General features: G+C 41.3%; 5 protein-coding genes across 7 annotated transcripts; 2 read left to right on the top strand and 3 right to left on the bottom strand.

The window, feature by feature from the left end:
• Positions 1-5: 5 nt before the first annotated feature.
• LOC129581051 (AFG3-like protein 2) lies at positions 6-4,837 on the bottom strand. The gene is made up of 9 exons (XM_055471907.1): positions 4,262-4,837; positions 3,824-4,109; positions 2,908-3,456; positions 2,590-2,830; positions 2,244-2,397; positions 1,492-2,027; positions 1,075-1,194; positions 768-962; positions 6-378 (listed from the first exon to the last, which is right to left on the bottom strand). The coding sequence occupies exons 1-9, from the start codon at positions 4,515-4,517 to the stop codon at positions 157-159; spliced, it is 2,559 nt and encodes an 852-aa protein (XP_055327882.1). The 5' UTR covers positions 4,518-4,837; the 3' UTR covers positions 6-156.
• Positions 4,838-5,153: 316 nt separating this feature from the next.
• On the top strand, positions 5,154-7,248 carry LOC129581284 (uncharacterized). Its single transcript, XM_055472269.1, has 3 exons — positions 5,154-5,590; positions 5,716-6,028; positions 6,628-7,248. Exons 1-3 carry the CDS (start codon positions 5,533-5,535, stop codon positions 7,013-7,015), a joined length of 759 nt encoding a protein of 252 aa, XP_055328244.1. The 5' UTR covers positions 5,154-5,532; the 3' UTR covers positions 7,016-7,248.
• Positions 7,249-14,763: 7,515 nt separating this feature from the next.
• On the bottom strand, positions 14,764-19,669 carry LOC129581133 (GPI transamidase component PIG-S-like). The gene is made up of 9 exons (XM_055472030.1): positions 19,433-19,669; positions 18,978-19,238; positions 18,760-18,910; positions 18,513-18,689; positions 16,012-16,265; positions 15,899-15,934; positions 15,352-15,583; positions 15,208-15,265; positions 14,764-15,115 (listed from the first exon to the last, which is right to left on the bottom strand). Exons 2-9 carry the CDS (start codon positions 19,227-19,229, stop codon positions 14,995-14,997), a joined length of 1,281 nt encoding a protein of 426 aa, XP_055328005.1. The 5' UTR covers positions 19,230-19,238; positions 19,433-19,669; the 3' UTR covers positions 14,764-14,994.
• A 1,446-nt stretch (positions 19,670-21,115) lies between these two features.
• On the bottom strand, positions 21,116-22,942 carry LOC129581297 (uncharacterized). The gene is made up of 5 exons (XM_055472283.1): positions 22,379-22,942; positions 22,014-22,148; positions 21,545-21,791; positions 21,433-21,460; positions 21,116-21,369 (listed from the first exon to the last, which is right to left on the bottom strand). Exons 1-5 carry the CDS (start codon positions 22,666-22,668, stop codon positions 21,257-21,259), a joined length of 813 nt encoding a protein of 270 aa, XP_055328258.1. The 5' UTR covers positions 22,669-22,942; the 3' UTR covers positions 21,116-21,256.
• A 282-nt stretch (positions 22,943-23,224) lies between these two features.
• LOC129581209 (replication protein A 32 kDa subunit-like) lies at positions 23,225-27,833 on the top strand. 3 transcript variants are annotated; one of them, XM_055472166.1, is made up of 10 exons: positions 23,227-23,982; positions 24,077-24,124; positions 24,546-24,643; positions 24,729-24,836; positions 26,080-26,193; positions 26,257-26,442; positions 26,659-26,826; positions 26,973-27,073; positions 27,187-27,293; positions 27,444-27,833. In XM_055472166.1, the coding sequence occupies exons 1-9, from the start codon at positions 23,949-23,951 to the stop codon at positions 27,266-27,268; spliced, it is 939 nt and encodes a 312-aa protein (XP_055328141.1). In that variant the 5' UTR covers positions 23,227-23,948; the 3' UTR covers positions 27,269-27,293; positions 27,444-27,833. The 3 variants fall into 3 exon arrangements, with proteins under 3 accessions (XP_055328142.1, XP_055328141.1, XP_055328140.1); XM_055472165.1 differs by having other exon boundaries at positions 23,229-23,982; positions 27,430-27,833; XM_055472167.1 differs by lacking the exon at positions 24,729-24,836 and having other exon boundaries at positions 23,225-23,982; positions 27,430-27,833.
• Positions 27,834-27,846: the final 13 nt, after the last annotated feature.

The raw sequence follows: 27,846 nt of genomic DNA, 5'->3' as shown, positions 1-27,846 counted from the left end.
TACTGTTTAGTTTCTTTCGATTTACTTTCACTTCAACTACCCCAACTTTACACGTGTATACACCATGTTTAACTGGAAAGACTTCGGAACACTCTCCTAGTCGAAATAATAAAAATACGTGATTTACCCACAAATCAAAAGATATCAAAGCAACGCTTAGGCACTGGGAGCTGGGGCGGGTTTTTGTTCGCCGTCTTTCGGTTTTTGCGTTTCATTCCAGCCTTCGAGACCCTTGGGCAGAGTGGTGTCCTCATCAAGGCTGCCAGTCCCCTCCACGAACTGTTCATATGTTGACTTCTCGGGGAAAGGTCGCGCTCCCAGTAATTCAATCATGTCGTCGCGTCCCAAAATTTCCTTCTCCAGCAATCTTAACGCAATCTATAAAAATTATAAGCTTCTTTAGTACCAGCATTCCACAAGTTTTTAGTGCTGCCAACTAAAAAAAATTTTCAGTTTAAAGTAGTTATAAATCCAGCAAATATACACAAGCTTTATAGAATGTTCGAAATATTAAACAGAAAAAAAACATCAGTAAGTACTGCATTCGTACTGCAATATCGATTTCACAGTACGTGCCGACTGAACACAAAAACATAAGGAATGCAGCCTCACAATTTTCCACTTCAAAGGTATTCTGACATGTGAGTAAATATCTATATTTCGCACACATGACATCAAGGAGCTCTTAAACCAACATTTAGATTTCAACTAATTTCGGCGCATACAAGTTTTTATCAGTCTCAGCTATAATTTAATCATGTAGGTACCTTTTCAATCTGTTCCTTTTTTTCTTTGACCAACTGGGTAGTTTTATCGTAAGCAGAGCGGATCAATGTACGAACTTCTTCATCAATCAGCTGTGAAGTCTGTTCGCTGTAGGGTTTGTCCATAGCGAAGTCACCCTGCTGTGGAAGATCGAAGGAGACATTGCCGACTTTCTCGCTCATGCCAAATTGTACAACCTGAAGAGAAAAGTGAGCTGTCAAATAAGTACTAACCAAATAAAAAACAATGCAGGTGTGAGTAAACAAGATGCAACAGCTACAGCGCGTATCAACGTTGCACGTAATGTACCTGTGCGTAAGCACTCTGTGTCACTTTCTTCAGGTCATCTTGGGCGCCAGTTGTCAGTTTACCGAAAAACAATTCTTCGGAGCATCGTCCACCCAATGTCATGCACATACGATCGAATAACTGAAAAGAAATTCCATTTTATGTTGCATGAAACTTAATCAATTGGCCAGTCACTTCATTAAGCGCTAAAAGCAATGACGAAAAAGTCAGGTCAGCCGACTACGAAGATGTCGGAATTAGATAGACTACTACTTAACCATCCAGAAAACCTGAAAATAGGCTTCCAGTACAATTTCTATTATCAGCATTGAGTTCGTTTTTTAGTGGCATTTAAAAAAGACTTGGCGGTTCCCATTTAAACTAGCTCAATGAACTAATTACATTTAAAATATCGACGATAACTGTTTGTCGCCTTACCTGTTCCTTAGAATATAAATACTGTTCTCTTGGTAAGTACTGGGCATAGCCCAGCCCTTTCCCTCTCGGTATAATCGACACCTTTAACAAGGGATCGGCATACTGCAGGAACCAACCCGCTACCGCATGTCCGGCTTCGTGAAACGCTACAATCCGTTTCTCCTCCGGCTGCAGCACCTGGCTCTTCTTTTCCATACCAGCCACCACCCGCTCAATGGCTTGTTCAAAGTGTTTGAGCACAATGGACTCCTGGGAGTCGCGGGCGGCAATTAGTGCAGCTTCATTGCACACATTAGCGATGTCGGCTCCAGTGAACCCTGGCGTGCGCGCTGCTAGCTTCCTGGCCAGGTCATCGATTTCCAATTTGGTTTTCAGAACACGGAGATGCACTCGAAAGATGGAAGCACGCCCTTTAATGTCGGGCGCCGGGACATAGATCTGTCGATCAAAGCGACCCGGACGAAGAAGCGCTTTATCCAAGATGTCCACACGATTAGTGGCGGCCAGAACGACAATTCCGCTGGTAGTATTGAAGCCTATATTGCAAGATTACTAATTTCACGTTCCCGCGAAACATTTTGTTCACTTTCAATTACTTTTATCCATACAGTGTGGTAAAACTCATGTAAAATGGAAAGCGACTGAATGAATGTACCAATGCTGATGACAAAACATTATTCTGTACTGCGTTTGTACGAGATATACACAGTGATATTAAGGCACTGCATTTCAAGTTTCAACGGAATACTAACCGTCCATTTCGACGAGTAGCTGATTGAGTGTATTTTCTTGTTCGCTATGTCCACCGAAATTTCGTCCTCCGCGCTTTCGTCCCACGGCATCGATTTCATCAATGAACAATATGCAAGGAGCATGTTTCCTGGCCATGGCAAACATATCTCGCACCTAATTTGACAGTATGTAATAAGTATCAAAGTAATAGTACATTACACAAGTACGCTACTCCAATCATAAACGATACAACACTAGAAGTATTCCAAACAATCCATCAGCTTTTAATGAGATAACAACCATTCGAGACTACAAAAGGTCTTCGAGCTTCGTTCTCGGTAGTTCTATGCATAATAAAAAACTTACGCGAGACGGACCAACACCGACAAACATTTCCAAAAACTCCGAACCGGATACAGTTAGGAATGGTACATTGGCCTCTCCTGCTGTAGCCTTCGCCAACAGTGTTTTCCCGGTCCCTGGTGGTCCCGTCAAAATGGCTCCTTTGGGAATTTTCGCCCCCAAATCGGTGTAACGATCCGGATTCTTCAGAAAATTAACAAATTCCATGATCTCAATCTTCGCTTCTTCGCAGCCAGCCACATCCCTAAAACAGACATCGTGAGTCGTGCCCATAAACAGTTCCCAGATACCGGCATAACAGATAAATTACAAATGACGCACTTGAATCTGACATTCATCTGGCCTTTCTCGACCAGTTTAGCCGTGCTTTCTCCAACGCCGAAAATGCCTGCCGGCCCCCGGCCACCCTTCCGCAATCCGTTCATCATACTGGCTGATCTCCTAAAACTCCATATCAAAAACGCCACCAGCAGAATGGTCGGAAGATGACCGGTGATGCTGGACGCGTCCAGTTCGCTTTTATACACAACAGGCACAAACTGTGCGGGATCCACAGCCATTTCCCGCTGAACGGCTTCTAAATTCCTCTCAAAGGAATCCACACTGCCAATGTTAAACCACAATCCCTGCGTGCCGCCCATCCGGGCAGCATAGTCAGGATGAACACGGATCCGCACCCATTTCTTATTGACTACTTCCAAGCGCTCTACAAGACCCTTGCCCAAGAATTCGTGGCAGAATTCCTTCCAGGTAATTTCTCGGTAATTCATCTCACGATAGCCAAGATACATAATCAGCAGCACGCTGCCAGCCAGAACGATATTATACCACCGGTTGGGATCATCGGGAGCAAACGGGTTCTTCATCCCCCTGTAAACGTCAACAAGAACGATGCAGAGATCTACCACCAGTTCAAACGTACAGTACAACTTAATAGATATGTTCAGAAGGTGCTAAGAAATCTGAAAATGCGGTCTAAAGCTATGTATTGCAAACTTGACAATCTTGAAAGAAAAATCAATTACTTGAAAAACAGAAAACGTCATGGAAACAATCACTAGAAACCGCGAATAAAATTCAACTGGCAGTCTCCGAAATGCATACTGAAATGCCGCAAACAATGGACCATGACCACTTAAAATTATGAGTCGAGAAACTTCAGGCAGAAATCTTCTTCCGAATATTACGGAAAAAAAGCAACTAATCGCAGTGATTCTAAAGTCGCCTTTATCCTTACTGCATCGGATTGAACCCAAAGCCAGGAGTAGGACTGCCTGAAGCAGGTGGATTAGGTTTCTTTTCGGGAGAAGCAGGATCCTCCTTAGCCGGAGTGTCATCTTTTTCGGGTCTGTGCGTCGGGGCTTCTGGTGGCGGTTCAGCCGATTGTCTGGGAGGTTCACTTTCCCGTTGGGCTTCCCGGTCAGGTTGGGGCGCCTGTTTCCCTTTCGGGTAAAACTTTCCGAATCCCTTTGGAGCAGGTTCACTGGATGATTCCGCACGCTGTAGGGGATCTTTCAGCCATTCTAAGCACGAAGACCATGGTAGAAAAATAACAACTACGAGCTGAATGCAAAGTTGCGTCATTATGCAACTTAAAATTATTTAAAGGCAGGGTCTGACTGTCACGATAAAAACGAAGGTCCAAAAATCGTTTCCATAAAAACGGGATGCTAACCTGCAGCAGCTGATAACTTTTGAACGGAGTTTTGGGAAAATGGGAAAAACACCGACGAAGCCGCTCTTGCCGGTGGTTTGTAAATATAAGCATATATCTGGGAGATCAGTTCAGATGTCTCTTGACGATCCGGTTTTTTTCCACTGGATGCTTTGGCAGAAGATCCTTCTAGTTCCAACAAAGCCGTTCGAAAATGTAATTGCCGCGTGCAAGTGCATGTCACACGAGACAAGATATTTCTGTTGAAATGGTACATCTTCCGCTGATTGAAGTGAAGAAAAGGATCTACCCAGGTATCCAAACACAGAAGGATAGCGCTAGCTCCAGCAAGTTGAAAAACAGTAATAATTTCTTATCGAGTGAAACTTTTAACAGCGACGGCTGCGACGCTTTAACATCATGTTTGTAATCACACTATTCTTCGCTTACTCAATTTCCAAGATTTTCGTCAAAAACCGGTAGCTTCCCAGCGGATCATTTTAATTTAAAAAAATCGTAAAAAACAGAAGTCAAATTTGTCTTGTGAAATAAAAAACAAACAAGATTTCCTATATAAACAATAAAGTCTACGAGCACGCGTACCGAAAATTTAGTCACGTAACCGTGAGGCTGCAAAATCGGAAGTTCGGAACAACTAGGTAGCGGTTGCGGTTCTGTCCGAAATCCGGGCCCGACGAAAAGCTGATAGCGGTAGATCACTGGACTCAACCGTCACTCAGGGCCTCAGGTACTAGTAGTGTCAGCCTGGGCCCTGAGCCTAGTACTTCTAACTACATAACTAACCGACCGGATTGTACCACGGTTTCGTGTTTTTCCGACTGTGATAACCGAACCGGACCACGATTTGGATCGTACTCTAATTTTGCACTGTCCTTAAACAGTTTGACGCGCGAATCCAACAAAATATTTTATTTAAATTAATTTAATATTTTATTTAGTCGGGGTGGTGGGGATCGTTCCCCCAGTTTTTAATGTTTTAAGTTTATTAGTTTATAACTTTATATACAAGTTGAGTTCAAAGCAATTTACCAGTTCAAAATTATTTCGTTATAAGAGGTAACTTGCAGACCGCCGGGTATCCAGTGGGCTCCGTAGCAAAGTCGTGATCTGCTGACTGTGTTTCTCGTCCTTGAACACCGATTTGCGCGAAAGCGCGGGTGTTCTGGAAAGCCAGGAAAGCAAGCCATTCCTTGAGCCGAGCCATGCAGTGAAATTCTCTACTGTCAGTTGTACACGACGTTATTATTTCGAGTGAATGCTGCGCTTGTGAAATGGAACAGGCGGACGAAGATCTGGGTTGGATAAAAGACGAAGATATATACGGGAATGGTGCGTTGATAACTTACCAGTTAGTGTTAGTTACTGTACTTAATCCTAATGTTGGATGTTGTAAACTTGTAATGAGCGCACTATGCTGCAGTGACGAGGGCTTTTATAATTTTATTCTGTTATAGAAATCTACCGACCCAACTTAAAACAGGCTGCTTTATTCATGGAGTTAATATGCAGTGGAACGATGCCCCAGCTGGAATGGCGCTCTCCGGGGCGCGTGCCCATGGCCCCTGCGCGATCACATGCGCATCCCTCGCATTTTCCCGCAGCTGCCATTGGGGTCATGGGAATGCAGCGCAGGATGCATGCCTTCCCTGCGCATCTTCCTAATCTTCCCAAAGAGCAGCCTCCGTTGCATCCCTCGCCTATGCTTCCGCCGCAAGGCCCCCAACTACCCAGAATCGCACAATCTCCGAAACCAGTTGCTGCGCAGGCGTAAGTAGATGCTGTATGTAGGACCGTAGGTGTATGTGAATCTCGGCACTGTTTTTGTAGAAAACTAACTGGGTCGTGCGCTAGACAGTTGCTGAGCGGTTAAGAAAGTTACTAAAGCGTTTTCTAGGATGAAGTGTTTAATCGCATCTAACCATAAGACGCTTCTGTTTTCGGTATTGCTGTGTAATTTCAGAATCACATCAGCATTTTTTATTTCCCAAAATAGTTAATTGTATTAAGGTTTATCTTATTTTTGCCATAAATTATTTTGAAGTTACTGGAATTAAGAAAAATTATGTAAACGGGACAAAAGTGCGAGCTGTACTGCGTTCTCGTCATCTTTCCATTAGACAGTTAAAACTCTCTTGAGCAGATATAAGTAACTAACAAGTAGTACCGTTTGGTATATTGTGTACCTGACTGCCTGTATTGTACACCGTTATAATCGAATAAAAGCTTACATGTTTGGAATTGAGTTGTATGCCGCAATGATTTAGTTTGTTGATTGTTCCTTTGTTTCTCTCCTCTGTTAAGTAAAGGCTTATTGTCTATCGTTTCCTCACTAAATCACATGCCATAGATACTTCATTTATTTTCAGGTCGCCCTTTGATTTTGATGACACAGAGAAACTCGAGTCCTCACTGGCGCAAGCAGCACGTTCTCAAGCTGCCTCGCCGCTGAAAATGGAGCCACGAAAACGTATTGTTGGCAGTCTGAGCAATGTGAGTATGCCGCCGCCACAAGAGAAACCTGGGGATTTTATTCCTGCTGCAATGACCAGCGGGAGTATCAACGACGCCCTCAATGACGCGCCCTTGCCATTGGATAACACTCCGCGTCCGCCCATCTTCGCACAAGCATCTCCTCCGAAACCCGCGATGCAGATACCAGCTGGTGAGATGCCGGCACTGGCCACCGCGGAGGCAGCTTCGGCGTTCCCGGTGACACCCTCGTTGGACAGTAACATTCTGTTGGTTGATAGATAACACGAAAACATAAATTACTGGAAAATATTTTTATCTCTTGATAACAGTGCTTTTTGGCTCTCATTTTGCCCCGATTTCAGTTTTCGTCTTATGCCCGGCTTTTGCTGTCTTTTTTTAAATTTATAGACTTTAAATAGTTTTTTTGATTTTATCCGTAATTTATGGATGTTCTGGTTTCGCATTCAATATTTTTGTTTCAATGTTGGCAGACTGTTGTCACCAAAAAATTTTATGTAAAAGGCTCCTGCTTGTAGCGGACGTCATCACGCGTCCTAAGGCTGAGCGCACGTATCCGCGTATGCGTGCATGTTATGCACACGTATGAAGACTTAGCGACTTTTTAAAACTGAAGCAATTCCAGTCCATTCTGCTTTCACAACATAACTGGAATCTCGAATATTCTGGCACCAGAAGTGAACTCGCACAGCTATGTGCCATAAGAAAATGAAAAAGCAATTACAACTGCTATTAGCTCTTGATATAATTAACAAAAGTGAACGTTTTTTCCTAGTCTTGCAATATTGTTAAAACAAACAGAATGCCACTGAAAAGCAATGCAATTCTTCTTATTCAGACAAATACATTCGGGTACCACCATTTCTGTTGAGCTCATCGTGGGCTTTTGCAAACTGCCTCAAGGCAATAAAATCTCAAGATCATATCATGTTCTTGGAATAATTTGAGAAAAAAACTTTCAAGACGCAAGACCAATGGTTCGCGTTTAGTTCTAAAAAATCCAATAAGTTCTATACATGGCTGTTCTTTAACTGCAAGTCAATCTACAGGCCAAAGTGAAGACATTTTAATCAAAGCGTACCGCATAGTTTATCCCATAGTGAAGTACATAGTGGAGCCCGCAGTTTATCCAGCAGTAAACCCCACAGTGTATTCCGGAGTTTTTTGCATAACGTTTTCACGTGCATATCAATCCGTAGTAAACAATACAATATATTCCACATAACATCTCAAATTTTTTATTTTATTTTGCAATATTTTTGTAGCAATATTTTTGCAGTATTTTTTAAAACACAATTTTTTCAAAAAACATTTATAATAAAGTAGTTTTAAAACGATGATGACTTATTCACAATCACTTCTGCCAGGTAGTTGCGCAACAACTGTGAGCAATTCGTAAACGCTATTATTAGGAACACTGGCAGGCATGTAAAGTAAATTTCTTTGTCTTAGCGAAGCTCCGGCATGTTTGCTTCGGTAGTTCCGTCAAAGAAATCGAATCTACAGCTATGTGCCTAGTCATAAAAGTACTTGATTTATGATATTTTGTTAATGTTTTGATCCCAATAATAATTCAGAAACTGTTTGCAGATCTAAATTTTATTGAAGTTTATGTTTATAAAAAATTATATTGAATACTAAATGCAATAATTCAACTGTTGTGAGGTCACTTATGTATTTACTAGTTGACCCCGCGCAAATTGCGCGAAAAAAATAGGCTAAATAACTAGGGTTAAAAGTTTTTCCGGCGCTTACTTTATTAATAATGGCTAAGTCAACCCCAAAACTATTCTGTTGTAACCCGGTTTTAAAATCGTTTAATATTAAATCTGCTCCTGTACAAAATATGCGTTTGATTACCGGCGTTATTGAATTTTTAACCTTTAAATTATTTTTCACTTCACGTCTATGTAATTAAGAACCCGAAAATAATGAAAAAAGAGCTGATTTGCGACTTGCGGTGATTTTCGGCTTGTTGTTTTTGTTGTAGACTTTTAAAATGGTTTCTTACACTTCAGTTTCTGCTATTACCAAGGAAATTCAAACTTTTCATAACCCTTATGCAGCAACTCGCTTGCTGCTCCGCGAGCTCTGCTTGCGCCGCACCTCGGCGTCGCTTTCGGCTCCGCCTTCGAATGATAGAGATAATAGAAGTAATTAACAATGCCTTGTGAAGTAATTCTAGCCGCTACAAAAAATTAGGTATGTATAATCAATCGGTTTTGATTATTAAGTAAACAATGAGAGAGCACTTACAATATTAATAAAGCCAGTGAGCGGGCCCAGAGTTGCCCCATTTCTGAGTTTCCCATCCCCATTCCCCTTTCCATTTTTTCTCTCCCTTTTCCCCCATTTTTCGCCCATTTTTTATCAGCTAGTACCATTCCTGCTTTGGAACATACAGAAAGCCCATTCCCATTTCCGTTTTAATATTTTCGCAACTGCACACCCGAAACGTAAATAGAAATTACGTTGGTTATTTTTCGCGCGAAGCTGACAATGTTTTTCTCTTACAAACTTTAGAAATTCCAATAGAAATAAATTGTAATTAGAATATTTATTTAAACTTTATTTTCGACAGACTGTTTCCGTCAATTATAATATTCCGCATTTAAAAAATTTATTTGTACGGCTTCCCATTTCCGCGCATTTGGCCTTTTCCCGTTTTTGCCCATTTTGCAAACTTTCCCATCCTTTTCCATCCATAAATTAAAAATAAATAAATGGGAAATGGGGAAAAAATGGGGCCCATCTCCATTTGAAATGGAAATGGGGCAACTCTGAGTCTGCTGTAGTTTAACTAAAATTTTCAGTAGTCATTCCCTGATTTGAATTTTTAGCAGTAACGTGTCCTGACTGTGATTTGTGACTGTGATTATGCTCGAAAACGTCTACTTAACTTTTCCTAGGCTTATATTTGTATAAGGGTTTACTAATAATTCATTAATTAATACTGAAATTGTGTGACAGTAATACCGTGGCTTATGAACTTGTAAATGAATTATTAACCTGACTCTGAATTATTAACCACACAGTACGCACATTATACATAGAACGAAAAAGGGTTTTCGGTTTGCAAAATAGTGTGAAAAATTGCCAATATAAAGTAAGTGGTGCCTGACTGCCTCTGTTCACCACACTTCGTAGAATAAAATGACTGCCCATTCCCATGACAGTACGTACTGTGCCAGGCCATGGTTGGATTGTTACGTTCACATTGAGCATTTAGGTTCGGGAGCGAGCTACGTAAAACGCAGCTAGCTGAGAAATAATTTGTCTTTTCTCTGATTTGTTGCCGCAGTGTTCCGTAGACTTTGCATAGCAAGGTTTTCCAAATTTTATTCGGAAACTTATTTGTTTTTCCAAATTAAATGCATATTGTACACTTTTACCAAATGAGGCTATTAAACGATATATAGAGAGCAGGGATTGGCCCAGTACATCGTTCGTAGTAGGAGCGCAAACACACTGGCCACACCCCCTCTTAATCTTTTATTATTAAGGATTTAACATTGCAGATCACAGAATTCAAAAGTGCAAACGCGAGTCGGCAACTGCATACAAACTTAAGTAGTTGTTTTGTTTGTAAAATTGTATATGCGAGTATCCCTCTGAGGCTCCAAAATATTGCAAAATAAAATAAAAAAAATTTGAGATGTTATGTGGAATATATTTTATTGTTTACTACGGATTCAACTGCACGCGAAACGATATGCGAAGAACTCCGGAATACACTGTGGGGTTTACTGTTGGAAGAACTGTGCGGTTAACTGTGTGGTTTACTGCGGGATAAATTGTGGGATCAACTATGTAGTTCACTATGGGATAAACTATGCTGTACACTGTGACTTGAATGTACTTATACACTTTGGCCTGTAGATTGCCTTGCCGTTAAAGAACAGCCATGTCTAGAATTTATTGGAATTTCTAGAATAAGCGACCAATGGATCTTGCCTTTTGAAAGTTTTCTTAAAATTATTCCAAGAACTTGATATTATGTTGAGGTTTTTATTATCTTGAGGCTTGCAAAAACTCACGATGAGCTCGCAAAACTGTGGTACCCGAATGTATTTGTCTGATTAAGAAGAATTGAATTGATTTTCAGTGATATTCTGTTTGTTCTAATAATGATTCAGGACGAAGAAAACATGTTCACTTTTGTTAATTATATCATGAGCTAATAGCAGTTGTAATTGCTTTTATGGCACATAGTTGTGCGAGTTCACTTCTGGTGCCAGAATATTCTAGATTCCAGTTATGTTGTGAAAGCAGAATGGACTGGAATTGCTTCAGTTTTAAAAAGTCGCTAAGTCTTCAGACGTGTGCATAATATGCACGCATACGCGGATACGTGCGCTCAGCCTTACGACGCGCGATGACGTCCGCTACAAGCAGGAGCCTTTTACATATAATTTTTTGGTGACTGTTGTCTCGCATGCGTTGTTGTTGATCGAAACGATCAATCAAATTGTTGCAAAAAAATACAAGTAAATGCTGCTTTGATTCGAGATCATTGTTCCGTAAAACGAATAATTAACATTGCAGTAGCAACTGTGTAGCTCAAATGGATGTTTCCTCCGGGATGACTTGTTCGTCGGTGTCGCTATCCATTTCCAACTCGGTTTACTCTGAACTAAACAGAAAAACTTCTCGGCATGCAAATCAAATTATAGTAAGTAATGCTACACATAGCGTGTTGTGATGTTGACATCATGTTGTACAGCTCCATGTCATGCTAACTGGGACAAATTCTTCATTTTCAGTAAGTGAAGCTCGCCCGTACATATGCGCATATTGAGAATGAAAGCTTACAAGTTACAATAACGTGAATAAACTTCTTTTCAAAAGAAATGTGTGTAGTAGTACTGTGTACTTTACTTTGGTTTCCGCTTTCGCAGAGTGATAGTGCTGTTTAGCTGTTCACTGACTGTGATAGACGATAGTACTAGTCTGTCTGTTGCACCTATGGATGACTTTCTCGGGGTTACGTTTAATCTAGAGATAAATGTAGGCGGACGAGTTTAAAGCGTTTGCGTGAAAATTATGCAATCCAGAGACGCCCCTCGGGCCACATCCAATTTTGCACTGAATGACCAATAACTTTATTTCCCTTTGGCTGGTTTAAAGCAGTGCAGTCCATATGAAATTGAGCCGTATGGCAACTAACCAAAGATGCATGTTCTTCAAGTAAAACGGCATCTCTTACGCAATACAGGCAAATTTGTCCGTTACTCTAATTCCATAACAAGAACACCGGGAAGCCTCCCGAGCATCCCTTTTAAATTTACACCATGAATAAGCTATCTGCAATAGCTTTTACTTACAGATATATATTGTGCTCTCATGAGGGGCACAAAATTTAATTGGACGCATAACAAGTCGGCAAGATCGAGAGCTATATATTGGAAATATTCTAAAACCAGGAATATTAAGCTGCATCGCCAGAAATATTATTTTATCGTCTATGGAAATGGATTCTAACTGTAAAAACTTGGATGGCTACAGATAAATTAATTTGCAATAATGCCATCGTTAGAACACATTCGCAGGCATAATCATGTTTATTTCAAGAGTACGTGAGTTGTTTCATTAATTAATCTGTTAGATATTTGACGCCCAGTAACAGCAAAAAATGACCTTATGGCTTATGCACATATGTTACAGTATCTGTATTATGATAAACCTGGGAGCGCCCGGAGAAAAGCATTGTGGAAACGTCGGTATCGATGACATTCTCAATGTTACTACATAATTACATTATTTACGTAAATGTATGACTGACTAAGGCCGCAATAGAAAATTACTATGATTATTGAGTAAGGAGTAAGCACAAAAATTACAGTTCCAGATTGCAACTCGCATATTGCGACTGACCCAGTTTTATAGGCTCTTTATCGAAAATTAGAAAACGTAGGGTAGTGATATTGTATTTCTGCTTACGAACGACAAATTAAAACATCGTTGGCAACAGGAAACAAGAGCATACAGCATACAGTAGAAGTATTTCGAAACCGCTCTATCATCACAACTGAAGAACTTACTTTTGTGTCTCCATACAATAAGATCCATGTTGTCCGGCATAACACTCCAGCCCAAAACAACACGTTTGTGATCTCCATTTCATGCCGTAGAGCTTTTGACTAACTCCACAAGGAGCACCTCGAACGGCACAGACCTTCTGTAATATTATCATTTACATAAACGCCACAAAATTATAGTGATGTGCTAGCTAATTACAACACAATGGAAAATCGACCTATAGTAATGCAAACCATAACTAATAAAATAAAATGCGTCCATCAGTTGTGATAGACTCATCTATAGCTGTACAATTCGGAAACGTTTCTTTATGTTTATGGGCGTAATATTATCCCAATTCACAAAGTATGATCCAGCCGGAGTCGACTGTTCCATACATGTCATACGTATTGCCGACAAAATATGAGAACATCACAGCCTCACCGGACGTAATTAACTTGCGCATTACCAACTTAATCAGTATCTAAAATAATTAAGCAACACGCCGGCATACTTACATAGGCAGCTGGACGGAAGTATTCCGCATTCCACTTAATGACCTTTTTCTCTGGATGCCACGCAGCGGCCAGCCATATGCAACAGAGTAGAAGAACCCCCGCTATCCATTGGATGCTGTTAGCTTTTTTCAACAACATTTCGTCGCCAATATTAATTTAAAAAGGAAAAAACTTCCGGTTCTCGAATCAGAAGCAGTGACCGTACTCCTTTCGAACACAGATTTATCGTGTTTCAGCACAAATATTATAAAACTAAATACTGAAGTCAACTGCAAAACAGGTACGCGCACAACCGCTCTGATACAAAGTGTAATGTTAAGTGGATTATCTCAGTTGTCGTAATGGATCATCAAGAACAGTGATACATCTAAAGAGAACGATTGATCCAATCGTGTGCTGAAATCCAGGACTTTTATATGCGGTTTATGGCAGTGGACGGACACATATGCAGCCTACTCGTCGTATGCAGATAGCCGGTAGAGTCGGCACTTGCTCTGGATATATTCGTACTTCTATACCACAAACATAAGCAATCGCTGTGGCGGTCATAAACATACTACCGGATGTGATATCAGAGGTAGTTGAATTAGCCCGCTGCGGATCCCGGCGAATGATTCAAGTTGTGACGATCAATTGGAAGACCGTATTATCTTCAATGACCCGACGTGTGAAATCTGTTTAAATAAATTACGGCATGCTGATTGCTTCCGCATGAGGGATTATGGAGCGCCGTGCCTAGAAGCGGTAAACTAACCGTCACATGGCCACAGTGATACGCTGTGGGATACACTGGCCGTAAATAAACCTCCGTGTCCGATTGTGTTTCTTGGTATTTTTAATGAATTGTCCTTGTTAGGTATTTATTTATCCTACGCATTAGCAGCGTACGCTGCATCCTGCAGGGTAATCCATGCGGTACGTGTCAAACACACACAATGTCTTGAAAACTCAGCCGTAATGCCGCTGACGCGATTTACCACACGGAAAACTGCCAGGGAAGAAGTTATTAATTTGATCCACTAAATTTTGATTCACCTGATTAGGAAATTTACCAATTCAGAAATCACGCCACCTAATAATCATTGGTAGAGATTTGATTATGCGCTAGATCACCACGATAATGTAAAGAGTCTGTTGTTAACATCTGTTGTACAAATACAATGAGTAAGTTAAAAAGTGCTCCATCTTGTTAGTATGGCAGAGGAAGCGCAAATTTAATTAAAAGCTGCAGATAATATAGTTAGGTAAAAATGCTTTTCCGTATCTTAGCCCAGCGGCCCAGAACCTCTGCAAAATTTGATGGCCTGTCAAAAAGTAATTTCCGGATCTAATACTACCGGTGTCGTGAGCAACGTGACAAACTGTTATCGCAAAGGTCAATACGGCTGCTATCGAATTTCTACAGTAGTTGTAAACGGATTCTGAATTTAGGAAAGGGCACTCATCATCAAACGTAAAACGCATGCACATCGCTGATTCATCTTTTCCTTTTTTCTCCCACTGCATTCAGTAGTTGCGGAATCAGTTCTTTCAAGTTATAAAATCAAATAGTGCCAGAAATTAAAGAACATAAGAAAAAACAATCAGGAAAATGGGAAAGCAAAGCATGCAAAATAACATACTTTAACAAAGCAGGCTTGTACAACAAACAATATCACAGTGGCTCAATCCACGTCAGTCCAGCAGCGGATCCTACAAGCCTTCCATTCATGCAGCGATATCGTTGTTCAATCCTGACCGTCTCCGTCTCACCCATTTACTAATCTGTGTTACGGACAGGATGACCGGAAGTGCGGCCGGCAGGAAGAGCGGCACATAAATGGCGAACCTATTCAATCACAGACAACGTTACATATCCATGTGCGCCATATAGGCCAACGAAAACTCCACGGCGCTGCAATCAATCACACATCTGCCTACTTCTGATCGTCGGGAAAGTACAGCTGTTCAAGCAGGGACGGATCGTAAAAGGCGCGTTCTACAACATACACAACAATGTCGTAACCTCCGCCAAGAGGCCAACAGCCAGCGCAACAGATGGTGTACCTATTACCTGATACATACCTGAATTTTCCCAAGCCCGTCGACTGGAGAGCAGTCCAGCGCGTTCGTCTCCGGACGACAGGGCTTGCTGTGCGTCATGGATATGACGCACTGCATCGTAGATGTTCCGGCCGACAATGTCGTTGATGGCGATGCTGCCCATTTGGTCCAGGAGACGCGCCAGTGATTTCAGGGTGGAGATTGAGTCATCCACATTCACACGCGCTCGTTTATCAAACAAACCCGGCAAATCCTATTAACCAAACGCATGGGTCAACATTATCCCGTAACATAAAATTTTCAATCAAACAGAACAAAATTACAAAAACTGAACTGCAATCCAACAGAAGCGCAACTGCCATGCACTCACGCAATCACGCTTGTGTCGTTTTTCACTGTGATATTCTAACAGATAATAAAAGAGTTAACTTCGAAAACTTCAGCTTTTTCCATGGGGACATTTAACATTGACGTTATTAATATTTTTCATTTGTAAAGAATGTATCGCATCAAGTAAGCAACCAGCGCTTTTAAATTATGCTGACACTCTACGTAAATACCTTCTCACCTTAGCAAAATCAATTGCGCCTTCCTGAGCATCTGCCTGCAAAAACATCCCAGTCCACTCACAAAAACCCGAGCACATTGCAACATCATGCGCTATCCAGTCGGTAAGTGTACTTTGAATAGTCCCCAGTGAACAAAAAGTTGGGTCAGGAAGATTTCCGCCACGCTCTGCACGTTCACCTCCATAACGGATAATTCCGGTGTGAGTGTCTCAGGAGAATAGATCATCACGCCGCCCCAGCGTGGAGTGATAATCGAATTAGTGGCCACAACTGTCCCACTAGCATCCAACAGGCGCAGTGGTCGCTGTTTAGCGGTGGGAATGTAAATGATCATGTTGATGATGCGGTGATCGGACGAAAACGAACCTAATCCGGCAACACGCAATGGTAATAAGGCAGACATACCGGAATATAAAACCATACAGTACGATAATCCATCATTTTTTTTATGTTTCATACCCGCAAACACTACCGGGTGGCTGAACAAAATGGCGGTCTCGGATTTTCGTTTGTCTCTTGCGGGGCAGTTTCCGCACCGCGAACTGCTTAAGTTCATTCGATAGAGAATTCATTCAACTACAAAAATCAGCAAAGCGTTCCTAAAAATGTTTAGTCGTGCTCACTTGCTCTGGAACCCTTTGAAATCGGGTGAAAATTTTTCGTGTCCCAGGTTTCAAAACCCAGAATCTCGTAGCACTGCCTTCCCGTAAGTACTTTTTGAAAAATCTTCAGTGTTTTATCTAGAGCACGACGTCTACTTTGATTATAAAAAAAGTTGTAGACATCGTGCTTTCCCAGGAAGAGTTATGCAGTCAGGACAGTTTGTAACTTTCCGAAAAAATGCTGGTTTTTTAATTTATTTTTAAGAGTATTTTTAATCTAAATTTTGGCCGCAATAAGGACTGCACCAAAAAATGCCGGTTTTAGCTTTTTACAGTAGCTAATGTATTGCGCGTGCAGATGCACTGTTGAACCTGATAAACTTCTGAAGGGTTGGCCAGAAATTTACTACCAAAATCCCTGCTTACGAATTTCATGAAAATTGTCCCATGCCTAATCGCCGCCATTCCGTGTATTGGCCAAACATGGTTACTAGAATACAACAGTTCTTTACATAAAAAAAACTAGAGACCACCCCTCAACCCGAAACAGCAACGTAAGTTACATTACGGCTCTTTGCTGAACAACAGCAATTTTTATTTTATAATAAGGTAATTTCAGATTTTCGTTTTCAGGACATCATTAAAACCTGCCCAATTTTTAAAAATAATTCAAGATAAAATTAAACCTCTGCCTTATGTAATCCGAGTTTAATTTTTGTATGCGGTAGACTTTGCTCTTTCGAATGAAATTAAGATTATGGCAATCGAACATTTGACGGACCCAGTGCGACGGTTCAAATGAAACCGCCATTTTGTTCAGCCACCCGGTACTTAACAATACAATGTACCTGATAGACTTCAACTGCGGTCACACATCCCATAATCATAACTGGTAAAAACAACCCAATTCTATCTCCAGCAAATTTGTTTTTGCTCGGCAAAGAGCCTATAACAGCATATTCTCCTCACAATCACTGTACTAAAGCACTTTGCTTCAGGAAAGCGACTTTCTCCTGATCCACTGTCCAGTGTCCACTGAAACTGTGCATCATTCGCAGCTCTTCTAATAATAAACACTCCCAGCGTTTCCACAGCGCATGGGTAAAACCGCCAGTGTGAAAAAACTGTACTGGCGTCGGTTCCGGATTTCTACTTGATCTACCGCTGCAACCGCTGGTGCGACTGCGCTGAAGTATCTGCAGAAAGAGATGTCCCATACCTAGGCGTACAACTGTTTTCCAGCACGTACAGAAACATCCTCCATCTAGAGGCCGGAACTCGCCGCTGGATATTTCTCTGTGCTAGTTCACAGTAAATACTAGCCGTAAAGCAACTCCGGGAAGGAATATCATTCACTTCGGAATAAAGACTCCATCTTTCTTGATAGTGCAGGTATACCAAGCCGTGCTGGTCGCCCGAACTGACTGGAAACACTACACTCGACAATTATTTGGAATCACCACTAGTAATCCAAAACGGACTCCCATAGCGGTTTATCTTTCAGGCAGTCAGTGTCCCTGAGCTGGTCGCCGGTAACGCAGATTACCAAATCATTTCTGGAGCTGTTAGTTGCAGCTTACAAAAAACCCAAAGGACTGAAGCAATGAACGCTCACAATGCTACCACACCTGGGCCGTTATTTTTAACGATTTAACGAAACGCGCGTTATTTCCGCGTTATAACATAACGCTGCAGCGTAACGCGCTACCTGAAAAGCGTAACTGTAGCGTAACGCTACCAAAAATCTATGTTTTACACTATACATTGTAACGTAGCGCGCAAAATAACGCGAAAGTCGGTTCACTTACAGAAATAGCGTAACGCATAGCATTACTGGTACCAAAAAATATGCCTCCTCCAAACTACGCAACATATCTCTGAAAACTTACTATGAATCCCTCATGCTAAGCTATTATGCAATACTTTCATTTACCCCTGTGAAAGCATTACAGCAAAATTCATAACTTTTAAAGGCGGAATAGTTTTGCAGAACAGCAAATACGTGACCTACCCAAACGACTTTCCACGTGGTTGATTATCTTCGAAGCCTCCTGAAGCGAGACAGAATGGCCGCCATTGGCACCGCCGGGTGTTGTGATTAATGGTTCATCCATGAAACGCAGGATTTGTGAGGAAACCGAAAAATTGGCCAGAGGATGCAACAACGACAAAGCTGGATCCAGATACTCTAAATGCAAAACGGATTCCTGTGTATCTGTTTAAAAAAATTCAATTCTTTTACTGCGCTCTTTTCATACTCTTCAGTCCTTCCTGGATGTTCCAGGACACCGTGAGTGCCTCCGGAGTGGGGTTGACCAGCGTGAAAACAATATCGACGGTCGTGCAGGCAGGGACGTTCCAGAAGGTATCCCATCTCTGCTGCAGCGCTGGTTGCACGCCACTGACTTCCTATTGGAAGCTCTACTTATTTAAAAGGCACATGAAACGAAAAGATGGTCTGCCATCCTTTGTGCACCTTTGTGGGAGCGTCACGCATCCGAAGTTCGCCGTAGGTCCGCAGCACGTCGATCTCATCGTAGGGCACGGAAACTCGAGTTACTGTTGTTGTTTTCCACCAAATGGGTACGCCGACCAAACAGAAGACGGCAACATAAAAACAACAGATGGCAATATCGGAAAAGGGACGTTCTTCGAGCTGTTCTTTAACAGTAGATTCCTGAGGCTCACTCGCAGACGTCGTGGGCTCCGCACTTGATTCCTCGGTCATCCTGGCTCACTGCAGACAAGAAACCAATAACAATACGACCACGTTCGGTAAACTAGTATGCACTCAGTGCAGGTGCCAGATGCTTATATTTGGCATCTGGAAAAGGATCCGAAATATAATCACGCCGCGAAAAGTTTTACAAAGAAGTTGCTACCTATCTGCCTATCAGAGTATAGCAGTTCTAGCAATTACGAATATCTAACCTCAGTCGTCGAGACAATAAACGGCTTAATTTCACTTCGGCAGATGCGAGTTTTGAATAATTAAGAAAACAATAAATGGAACGTACTGTAGGTAATATTAACTATGGATTTAAATGGCAATGACAAGGGACAAAAATTAAAAACCGAAAAAGATTTCAGAACCGAAAGGCAAAACGATAACAATGCGTGTTTTTATACATGAAGCATTATTATGATTGGCATTAATTTTGGCACCGTTGTTGATATGTATGCAAATTGCAAAGTCTTGGCCGAGAAAGTACGTGGTCAATACTGCCGGCCTGTGGCGCAAGTCAATGGGCGTAGCCCGCGCGCAGTAACAATCTGTTTTTTGTTTAACCGTAATTAGACCTTGATATTGTTACCACGCTATTGAAATAAAGTAGTACGCAACTTGATCTAGTGAATCTACTATGTATACTGTATTTATCTTATTATTAATATCGGTTTAATCTCGTTTTTCTTAAAAGTTCCAAATTTTATTCATTTTCCTTTGTGTCGTATGCGACGTTTTTTGGAAACTCCCTTGTACATTTATCTGGTCAGGCCAACAATATGTGTTATAGTTTCTGTTTACAATAATTATGTTTTTCCACTTGAACAACATAACTCAATATTTTTATTAGTAGTTGTGCGTGGCTTGCTGGCGACTGCGCCGTTGATACTTGTTACCGGAAGTCCGGAACTATACATCGCAAGAATTCGGGAAAATGAATCTGTAGCAAGACTTGAAACAAAACTATTTTCGCCCCTTTACTAAGTTTCTTCCGGGTGTCACCGGGTTCTAATTATAATAAGAAAACTCTCTAAAACGATGCTAAAAACGAAAGCTGTGTACTAGCCGTATACGCATGCCCTTGCACGATACAGCAACTCCTACGTATTGTACATACCCGAAGTGTCTCTACGGTACTTTCTGACAACGAACGGTGTAATTTTAGGTAAAGTAAACAATTGTTGACACCTTATTACGGCAAATACGTCACCTAGTTTTATTTTTACATGCCTATCAAATTTTGTGTGTGAATCCCATCCTGATGCCGACAGTTATTGCTGTTAACGCGTGGTGTACGATTTACGTATTTTTGTATTTAAAATCTACGTATCATCCCGCAGCTAAACTATATAATTATGCATTTATGCAAGCGTTACCTAGAGCAACCATTTTACAAGCCGGCGCATGGGAAAATTATGTTTTCAGAATTAATGAAATCCCGAATTCGCTTTTCCAAGAAAGTCTTTGGAAATACTAACCATAGATTTTTGTTTACAATTACAAAATCAGTGGGGGACTTGACTGGCTCGTTGAGTTTGGTATCGATGAAATCGGCTTTTTTGTCCGCAGAAATAATCCCACGAAGAACGTTTGCCTGCGTATCGGACAGACGCGCAACTTTGTTGCTAGAGTTAGTACTCGATCCAATGTCAGTCAAAACTGTCCCAGTGCTGCCGCGTCGGAAATCTGGTGTTTCACCTCGTACTCGTATCCAGAAATCCCGCACGTGGGTGCGGAATTTCTTACAAATAGTACAATAAAATATGAAATTCAAGTAGTAGTTGGCTAGAACGCTGATAAGCATGAAAGGTCGTGATGCCTGTTTGGCTTCCGGCGTGAAGCGGTATGTGCAGAAGGGCTCTCTACTGGCTAACTCCAGACATTTCCACACAACGTTCGGGGACTGGAAGATAAAATAGAGGGACACACATGCCGCCAGGAAAAGGAAACTGGTTCGACGCTGCGCCTGGTCGCTGTCGTTCACTTTGGCTGGGCCGGTGACCGTTGACCTTTTTATAACCGTTCGATTGCTACCTCTTCCATGGAGCACCGTTTTCCGATCCTTGTACCGCCTCATTATGACAATGAATATCGCCAGGTTTAAGACGATTAAGACAAAAAGTTTGGCTATGGTAATCCCAGTCTGCAATAAAACGAAGGTCAACCCTCCGCTGCAAGTTCGGTGATAACAATTAATTTGCAGTACTTCCGGTCCGGTCACAACATACGAAAGTCTGTAATGTACGGTATGCTCAGTACTATGCTCAAACGGATTCATGTTTGACCGTAAATCTACATCAGGACAATTTTATAAATACCTCAAACTGAAGCTGTACGTTTTTCCAATTATGAAGCCATGCAGAATTTTCAGAGTTGTCGTTTCCTTTAACCAGAATATAATACCATGTTGCGGCATTCTCCACAGTCGCGGCCAGCGCCAGAATGAGAAGACCCAGCTCGATTATTGCCGTCGTACATATTTGTCTTCCCATCTTGTATTTATATACACGACCCAATGGATTCGAAACCGCAATAAACCGTTCAATGGAAAAAGCGATTAAAGTCCTACAACGGAAAAGTTTTGCTCTTTCATGTCAAAAGTGGTAACTAACTACTCTAGGTTTTAATTCTTGTGTAGTTTAAATCTTAGCCATCACATCATTCACGTGTATGTATATGCCATGGACTTCATTTGGGCAACTTGTCACAGAGTTACAAAGCGCAAGGAAAAACTTAATAGCTATATGTTTATTATGTTATAAAATAGTACAGTACTATCAGCATTACCAGTCAGAAAACTGTATGCATGCTTCCGACAACCACGATTGTGCTCCTCCGAAATTGGCGTAGCCTTCTTCGTCGTTAGGATTGTCCATGGCAGCAGGACTGACTTTGATGATGTAAATCGGAAGATATAGCCAGCTGCAACAAAAAATTGCAGGCGACGAAATAATACAATGCGTACAATACATATATATTGTATGCATTATAACACATGTACACTGCCTCCCTTACAGTTAATACTGACAGTTACACATAAAAATTACGTGAAAATAAGTACAGAACGTGTCTAAGTGTTGCTTGTTGTGTAAACATAACGGCTTTTTATACTACTGATTTATTGTATAAGGCATAAAGAAATATTCACTTACAGGATGCACAAATCGGAAAGGGCTAACCATATAAGAAAAACACTGGTGGTGGTTTTATTCCTCTCCGTTCCCAGCACTAACAGATTCAGTATGTTGCCCACGGTGCAGAAGAGTAGAAGGATGGGGTAGAAAACAAATTCAACCCAGTTAGTGGGGTTATCACTACTTTCGTATGCAACTTGGACAGGAAGACCACATTGTATTTCAATGGATGTAATATTCACACTACCGCTATTTTCACCAGTTGTATTGGCAGACAAATCGAATCCGCCGCTTCCTGATGGATCCATAGCATACGGAGTTGAAATAACGGGAACACACAGGACAAAATGCGAGGGTTTGCTTAGCAGTAAAGTAATTTAACTATAATTAGGAGAATTAAGAAATATTCGCAAAACAGCTGGGTGCAGAAATTGGAAAGCGTTAAGCACATAATAAAAACACTACTTTAAAAAAATTTAAATGCCTAACGTCGATGTGTATCTGTACAGAGTATCAGGAACAACACCGCTTTCTGTCATGTAACAACAGCATATTCAAAGAACTTCATTCGCAACGTGATACAAATCAGCAAATACCCTAATTACTAGTTTAGTTTACGCTGATATGGTGGTTATACAGTAAGTATTAATATACTTATATCAACAAGCATTTTGCCTCGAGCGCTGGCGTCACACCGCACGACAGTAGAATACTTCAACTGCATCCGGTCACATTTATTTTTTAAAGCCCCATCGGCTTTGAGCTGTTATTACTTTTGCCGCTATTTAACGAGCCTCGAATCATAAAATGTTTACTTGTCACACCTAAGACTTCCTCACATGTGCGACAGAATGGCGGATTCTTTCATTTAAATCCACAATAGTTGTTTTTCACAAGTTTTCCGGTTTTACACATTTTCCCTTATTTGTCTGTCAAACACTTTTCCAGTTCGACTCAGTAAAACACTAGAAGCACTTAATCGCGCTGGGGAGATGTTTGACATAGAACAGTACTTCCCTGCGATGTGCATAATATTATAAAAGTTTTTGTACTTAAAAGCTATAAATGATTCATTAGTAATGAATTTTATTGTTGATCACGTTAATTATGTGCCTCAGTGCTTGACAGCCTGTAATATTTGGCTGATTGCTGTTTGCATTTTATAACCTAAAAAAACCTAACCTAGGTCCTAACCTAACCTTTTTTGCAACCTATAAACTTTATCCAGTTTGCCTGGGTCTCCTCCCCACAATGGCAGCGGTTACGTGCCGCTTCGATCTCACATCTACTGCCACAACTTCCACTGCCAGGGCGCGACGCGCGTCACGCGCCGGCCACTGCGATTTCTGTTTCTTCTTTCATTTTTTTGTCCGTGTACGTGATAACATCGTAACAAAGAACTGTCGTAATATTCCGCGCTACCAGTACCACTTTCAGTTTTGTAGTGTTACAAACAGTCAGACGACTGACCAATCTTTTAAAGGTTTTCCGAAAACCGTTTTCGAGGTCCCGACTTCATCTTTGTTTAGTTAGCCAGCTCATAAAAAATTCCTTTGCCATTTGATTGACTGGTTGTCTAGGTTAAAAAATGAATCGCTCCGGTGCTTCGTTTAATTTTGGAGGTACGATCGTTTACTGAACAGGGGAATCTCTTTCGCTCTGATCAAAAGTCTATAGAAGTATAGATAGTTGCATACAGTGTTTTTGTTTATTTAGGAGGAAGTGGCATACCTTGGAACGACTCTTCACGTGCAGCCGGGACAGGTAACAATCGCCTTCGTACGTTTGCTTTGTTAGCCAGTTTAAGGGCAAGGTTCCTAAGTTTAGACCGTCTTCTGAATTTCTTCTTTCATCAGTCTTCATGCTTCACGGTTTCAGTTTTTACTTCAACCTTCGGTCTGTTTCGGTTTGCAGCTAATGATTGTTGGTCGCACATTTTGTGAATCGCTTAAAAAGTGAAGCCGTGCTGTGAAGTCACGTTATCAGTGTGAAACAAAACGTTGTAATTTCTAATAGCGATAGGCCCGGACAGGGTTTATATAATGAACACAGTGAAGAATTCAACTTGACACAGTCGCCATAGCCTTCACAGGAAACAGGAATTAGGATATTGCGACCGAACTGCGCAATATGTTGTAACACGGCGTTATATGTTCAAAAAAATTTATGAGTTGCCTGATTTAAGGTGCAAGTTATCCGCCGGGAGGCAGTCATAGTGTTGGCGGGGGGTTCTTGTCCGGAGATACAGCCACTTCCGCCACCCAAATGGACGGTGCTGTCAAGGTAAAGAAAAACAATTACTGTTGAATGATCTTTGTTTTTTTTTCTTATTCGTCCAAATTTTTCTTAACGAAACGTCGAAAAACAGGGCGTTGGTAAAAGCATGGAAGTGGTCCCGGTTACCATTGCGGAAGTCGTGACCTCTCCCGATCTCAAACACGATCGGATGAAAATCGGCAACATGGAAGTGCATCGCGTAGGTTCGGCCATGTGACTGACTGCACAGTATTACTACTCATAGGGTTGAAATCACGCTTTCACCATTTCACATTTCACTTTTCATTTCACTTTCATTTCACAATCACGCGGACCCTCGCGTGAAATGTGAAAGTGAAATGAAATGAAACGTGAAATGCATGAAATGGTGAAATCGTGAAACCGCTTGAAAAGCATCAAAAGCGGACGAAATTAGAGCGATTCACAATATTTCTTGCAATGAAAATGTTCACTCCGTTGTATTTTTCTGTGTAACCGGTTCTAATTTGATTCCCTGCATTAGGCAGCACTGCGCGTGCCGCGGAGTCATTAATGTTGCAACTGGAAGAGAAAAAAACGTTTTTCGTACGCTTTTAGTGCCGGTAATTTCAGAATACCGAGATCTACCGTAAATGCATAGTTTGCCAAACCGCAAAAGATTTAGTTCTACTGTTGTTCCAGTAATACTAAGAATTCGGTTTAATAAAAAAAAACTATCCGTACTTAGGTAAAAGAACTCGGTTTGTCGAACTGGGATCTGGTGCACTGGATAACTAAACAATGTTTTAGAGGTGTTTACAGGGCAATTAGATCAGATGCAAAATAACGAAATTTCTGGGCTGCTTAGAGTTGAACCTGACGCGGACAAGGTCAAAAGGCGCGCCGCGCGCCCAAATACGACTAGCATGTAACTCGAAGGAAATTCCGTGCCGCAGTACGCTACTGCGCTGCTTTCTTGAATAGAAATGAAAATTTTTTTTGTACGCATTGTTCTTATGTACCGTTTACCATGGTCAAAATTCTGCTCTTAATTTCATTTTAAAATAGTTTTACCTTATTCTGTACTAAAAATGAAACCAAATTGCAAAATCTTTTTGCACTTACTGTATAGTCTGTACTGAATAATAAATTTAGCTAGTAATCCACTAACAACGAATTTTTTCGAAATTTTTTTCGAAACTTCTACAAGTACTGTGCAGTTGCAATATTTAATGTTTTGACTGCTTTCGGCTGTTTACAACCGTAATAAAAGCCAAGATAATCAATTTAAATTAATTTTTTTATTTCACGTTTCATTTCATTTCACTTCATTTCACTTTCATTTCACTTCTTTTCACAAATGGGTCTAAGCCTCGTGAATTTCAACCCTAACTACTCATACATTTCTGCAATTTTTGCGAAAAGGTTTTCTGTGAAATTGCTATGTTGAACTTAATGGCACTGCCCAGTTTTGGAATTTTCAGGTGACACTGGTCGCACAGGTGCGCGAGTGCCGACAGACAAGCACTTACACTTCGCTGACCCTGGACGACAAAACCGGCGCCACCCTTGAAGCCAAAATTTGGGGTGAATCGCAGGTAAAAGATTTTCTAATGGTGTCCAATTCACCTTACGGACATTACGGGTTGCGGTTGAATTAGGAGGAAGTGGAAGCGGCAGCAGTCGCGACGGGACAGTACGTCCGTGTGTACGGCACTGTCAAGTCTGTCAACGACAACGTTATGCTGACGGCCTACAGTGTGCAGCGTGTGAAAGATCTTAACGAGGTCTCCTTCCACATGCTCGATGTAATTCATTCCCACGTGATGATTGCAAAATGCGCTCAGGTTAGCCTGATCAATGTATTCCGAAGGATTGCTGTTGTGGATATGCTCCATGTGTGCGCTTTATTGTACTCATGGAAGCCACACACACCACAGAATCTTGCAACTATTTCTAAATCGTAAAGTAGTCTTTTTTCTACTTATAATTTCACTCAATTTTATTAACCTTTGACATTTGGAATTTGTGTTTTTTAGTTTTTGATTAAGTTTGCTGTTTAGGCTGGACCTGCTGCAGGGACTCAGGAGTTTCCCGCTGCCAGCAGTAGCTTCGTTGCCAGCACGCCAAGCAGAGTGGACTTAATGGATTATCAGGCAAGCGGGATGGACGGTGGCTTTTCCGTTGGGCAGCATTTTGCTCCTCTGGGACTGACGCCTATGCAAAGCGCGGTAAGTTCTTTACTGTTTTGATTTATTGGGATGCGTCGAATAAATTCAAGTTCTTGAACTCTTCCTGCCCTGAGCGGTGCATAGGACTGTGTGCCAGCTTGCAAGGCAGGAGTTTCTAAAACAGCTTTGATAATCTGCATTTACAGGTGTTCGCATACTGCCAGACTGGCTCTGAAACTAATGGACGAGATATTCGGCTAATGATCAGTGAACTCCCTCCGCAGTTCCGGAACAAACAGCTGATTGAGTGAGTGAAACTGGGAAATATGTAAAACGATTCCGCTGTTGTAACACAGTTCATCGTCAGTGCCCCGTGCGTTGCTGGACTGCTGCTGACGTATGTGTTTATGTCCCTCATAGGGATGCTCTGCAGTATCTGTCGCAAGAAGGACAAATTTACAATACAGTTGATGATTTTCACTACAAAAGCGTGGAATACTAGCAGTTATGACCGGCGTCAGTGCAAGGTAGGAGACATATGACATGACATGACAAAATTTGTAATTATTATTATTATTGCGAAGTGACCGTGCGAAACGAAAGTAGGTGTTGTTCATATCGTATCACCACAACAGCAAACGTGTGTCCTGGTCTTTCTCACAGATAAGCTTCTGTAGACCGCGAGATGCTGTTGGTTCCTTTGGAATAACGATTCTTCTTTTGCTGACTTGGAATGGGTTTTTACGTCTCCTGGCACATTTCCTTGTATATTTCCTTGCGTATTTCTTTGCACAAGAAGTTCCTTTTGTTGATTATACGAGAGGTTTCTTTTGTTATAGATTTCACTGAAACTGGGCAGTGTGTTCGAAATTGTTTTTGTTCTGGTTAGATCTGATTACCGAAGATGGATTTTGGATCTGTTAAGATTTTAAGTTACTCTCTACGTACTAGTTGCTTCCGCGTCCATTCTTCAGTCTTTTGTTGGCATTGATTTTGTTGCATACTCGTGTTTGTTGGTCATCTAGTGCGGCTGCCCGTGAGAAAATACTACTGTAATAGTCCGTAATACATAATAAAATA

Source organism: Paramacrobiotus metropolitanus, unplaced genomic scaffold (genome assembly GCF_019649055.1).
Source record: "Paramacrobiotus metropolitanus isolate TYO unplaced genomic scaffold, Prichtersi_v1.0 Parri_scaffold0000005, whole genome shotgun sequence".
In the NCBI taxonomy this organism is placed as follows: Eukaryota; Metazoa; Tardigrada; class Eutardigrada; order Parachela; family Macrobiotidae; genus Paramacrobiotus; species Paramacrobiotus metropolitanus.
This window is presented reverse-complemented; position numbering and strand designations above follow the sequence as displayed.

What these genes read in the sequence shown, in the direction of transcription:
- LOC129581297 (XM_055472283.1), bottom strand. Translation starts at nt 22,668, where the DNA reads ATGGATCCATCAGGAAGCGGCGGATTCGATTTGTCTGCCAATACAACT. An exon ending in CTTTCCGATTTGTGCATCCT is followed by an intron (nt 22,149 to 22,378) that starts GTAAGTGAATAT and finishes TTTTTGTTGCAG; the next exon opens with CTGGCTATATCTTCCGATTT. An exon ending in ATGTTGTGACCGGACCGGAA is followed by an intron (nt 21,370 to 21,432) that starts GTACTGCAAATT and finishes GTTTTATTGCAG; the next exon opens with ACTGGGATTACCATAGCCAA.
- LOC129581051 (XM_055471907.1), bottom strand. Translation starts at nt 4,517, where the DNA reads ATGTACCATTTCAACAGAAATATCTTGTCTCGTGTGACATGCACTTGC. An exon ending in CAGATGAATGTCAGATTCAA is followed by an intron (nt 2,831 to 2,907) that starts GTGCGTCATTTG and finishes TGTCTGTTTTAG; the next exon opens with GGATGTGGCTGGCTGCGAAG. An exon ending in ATTTATATTCTAAGGAACAG is followed by an intron (nt 1,195 to 1,491) that starts GTAAGGCGACAA and finishes ATTTCTTTTCAG; the next exon opens with TTATTCGATCGTATGTGCAT.
- LOC129581133 (XM_055472030.1), bottom strand. Translation starts at nt 19,229, where the DNA reads ATGACCGAGGAATCAAGTGCGGAGCCCACGACGTCTGCGAGTGAGCCT. An exon ending in GCGCAATTGATTTTGCTAAG is followed by an intron (nt 15,584 to 15,898) that starts GTGAGAAGGTAT and finishes TTTGGTTAATAG; the next exon opens with GATTTGCCGGGTTTGTTTGA. An exon ending in TACTTTCCCGACGATCAGAA is followed by an intron (nt 15,116 to 15,207) that starts GTAGGCAGATGT and finishes GTGATTGAATAG; the next exon opens with GTTCGCCATTTATGTGCCGC.
- LOC129581284 (XM_055472269.1), top strand. Translation starts at nt 5,533, where the DNA reads ATGGAACAGGCGGACGAAGATCTGGGTTGGATAAAAGACGAAGATATA. An exon ending in CGAAGATATATACGGGAATG is followed by an intron (nt 5,591 to 5,715) that starts GTGCGTTGATAA and finishes ATTCTGTTATAG; the next exon opens with AAATCTACCGACCCAACTTA. An exon ending in AAACCAGTTGCTGCGCAGGC is followed by an intron (nt 6,029 to 6,627) that starts GTAAGTAGATGC and finishes ATTTATTTTCAG; the next exon opens with GTCGCCCTTTGATTTTGATG.
- LOC129581209 (XM_055472166.1), top strand. Translation starts at nt 23,949, where the DNA reads ATGAATCGCTCCGGTGCTTCGTTTAATTTTGGAG. An exon ending in TTCACGTGCAGCCGGGACAG is followed by an intron (nt 24,125 to 24,545) that starts GTAACAATCGCC and finishes GCCTGATTTAAG; the next exon opens with GTGCAAGTTATCCGCCGGGA. An exon ending in TGATTGCAAAATGCGCTCAG is followed by an intron (nt 26,443 to 26,658) that starts GTTAGCCTGATC and finishes TTTGCTGTTTAG; the next exon opens with GCTGGACCTGCTGCAGGGAC.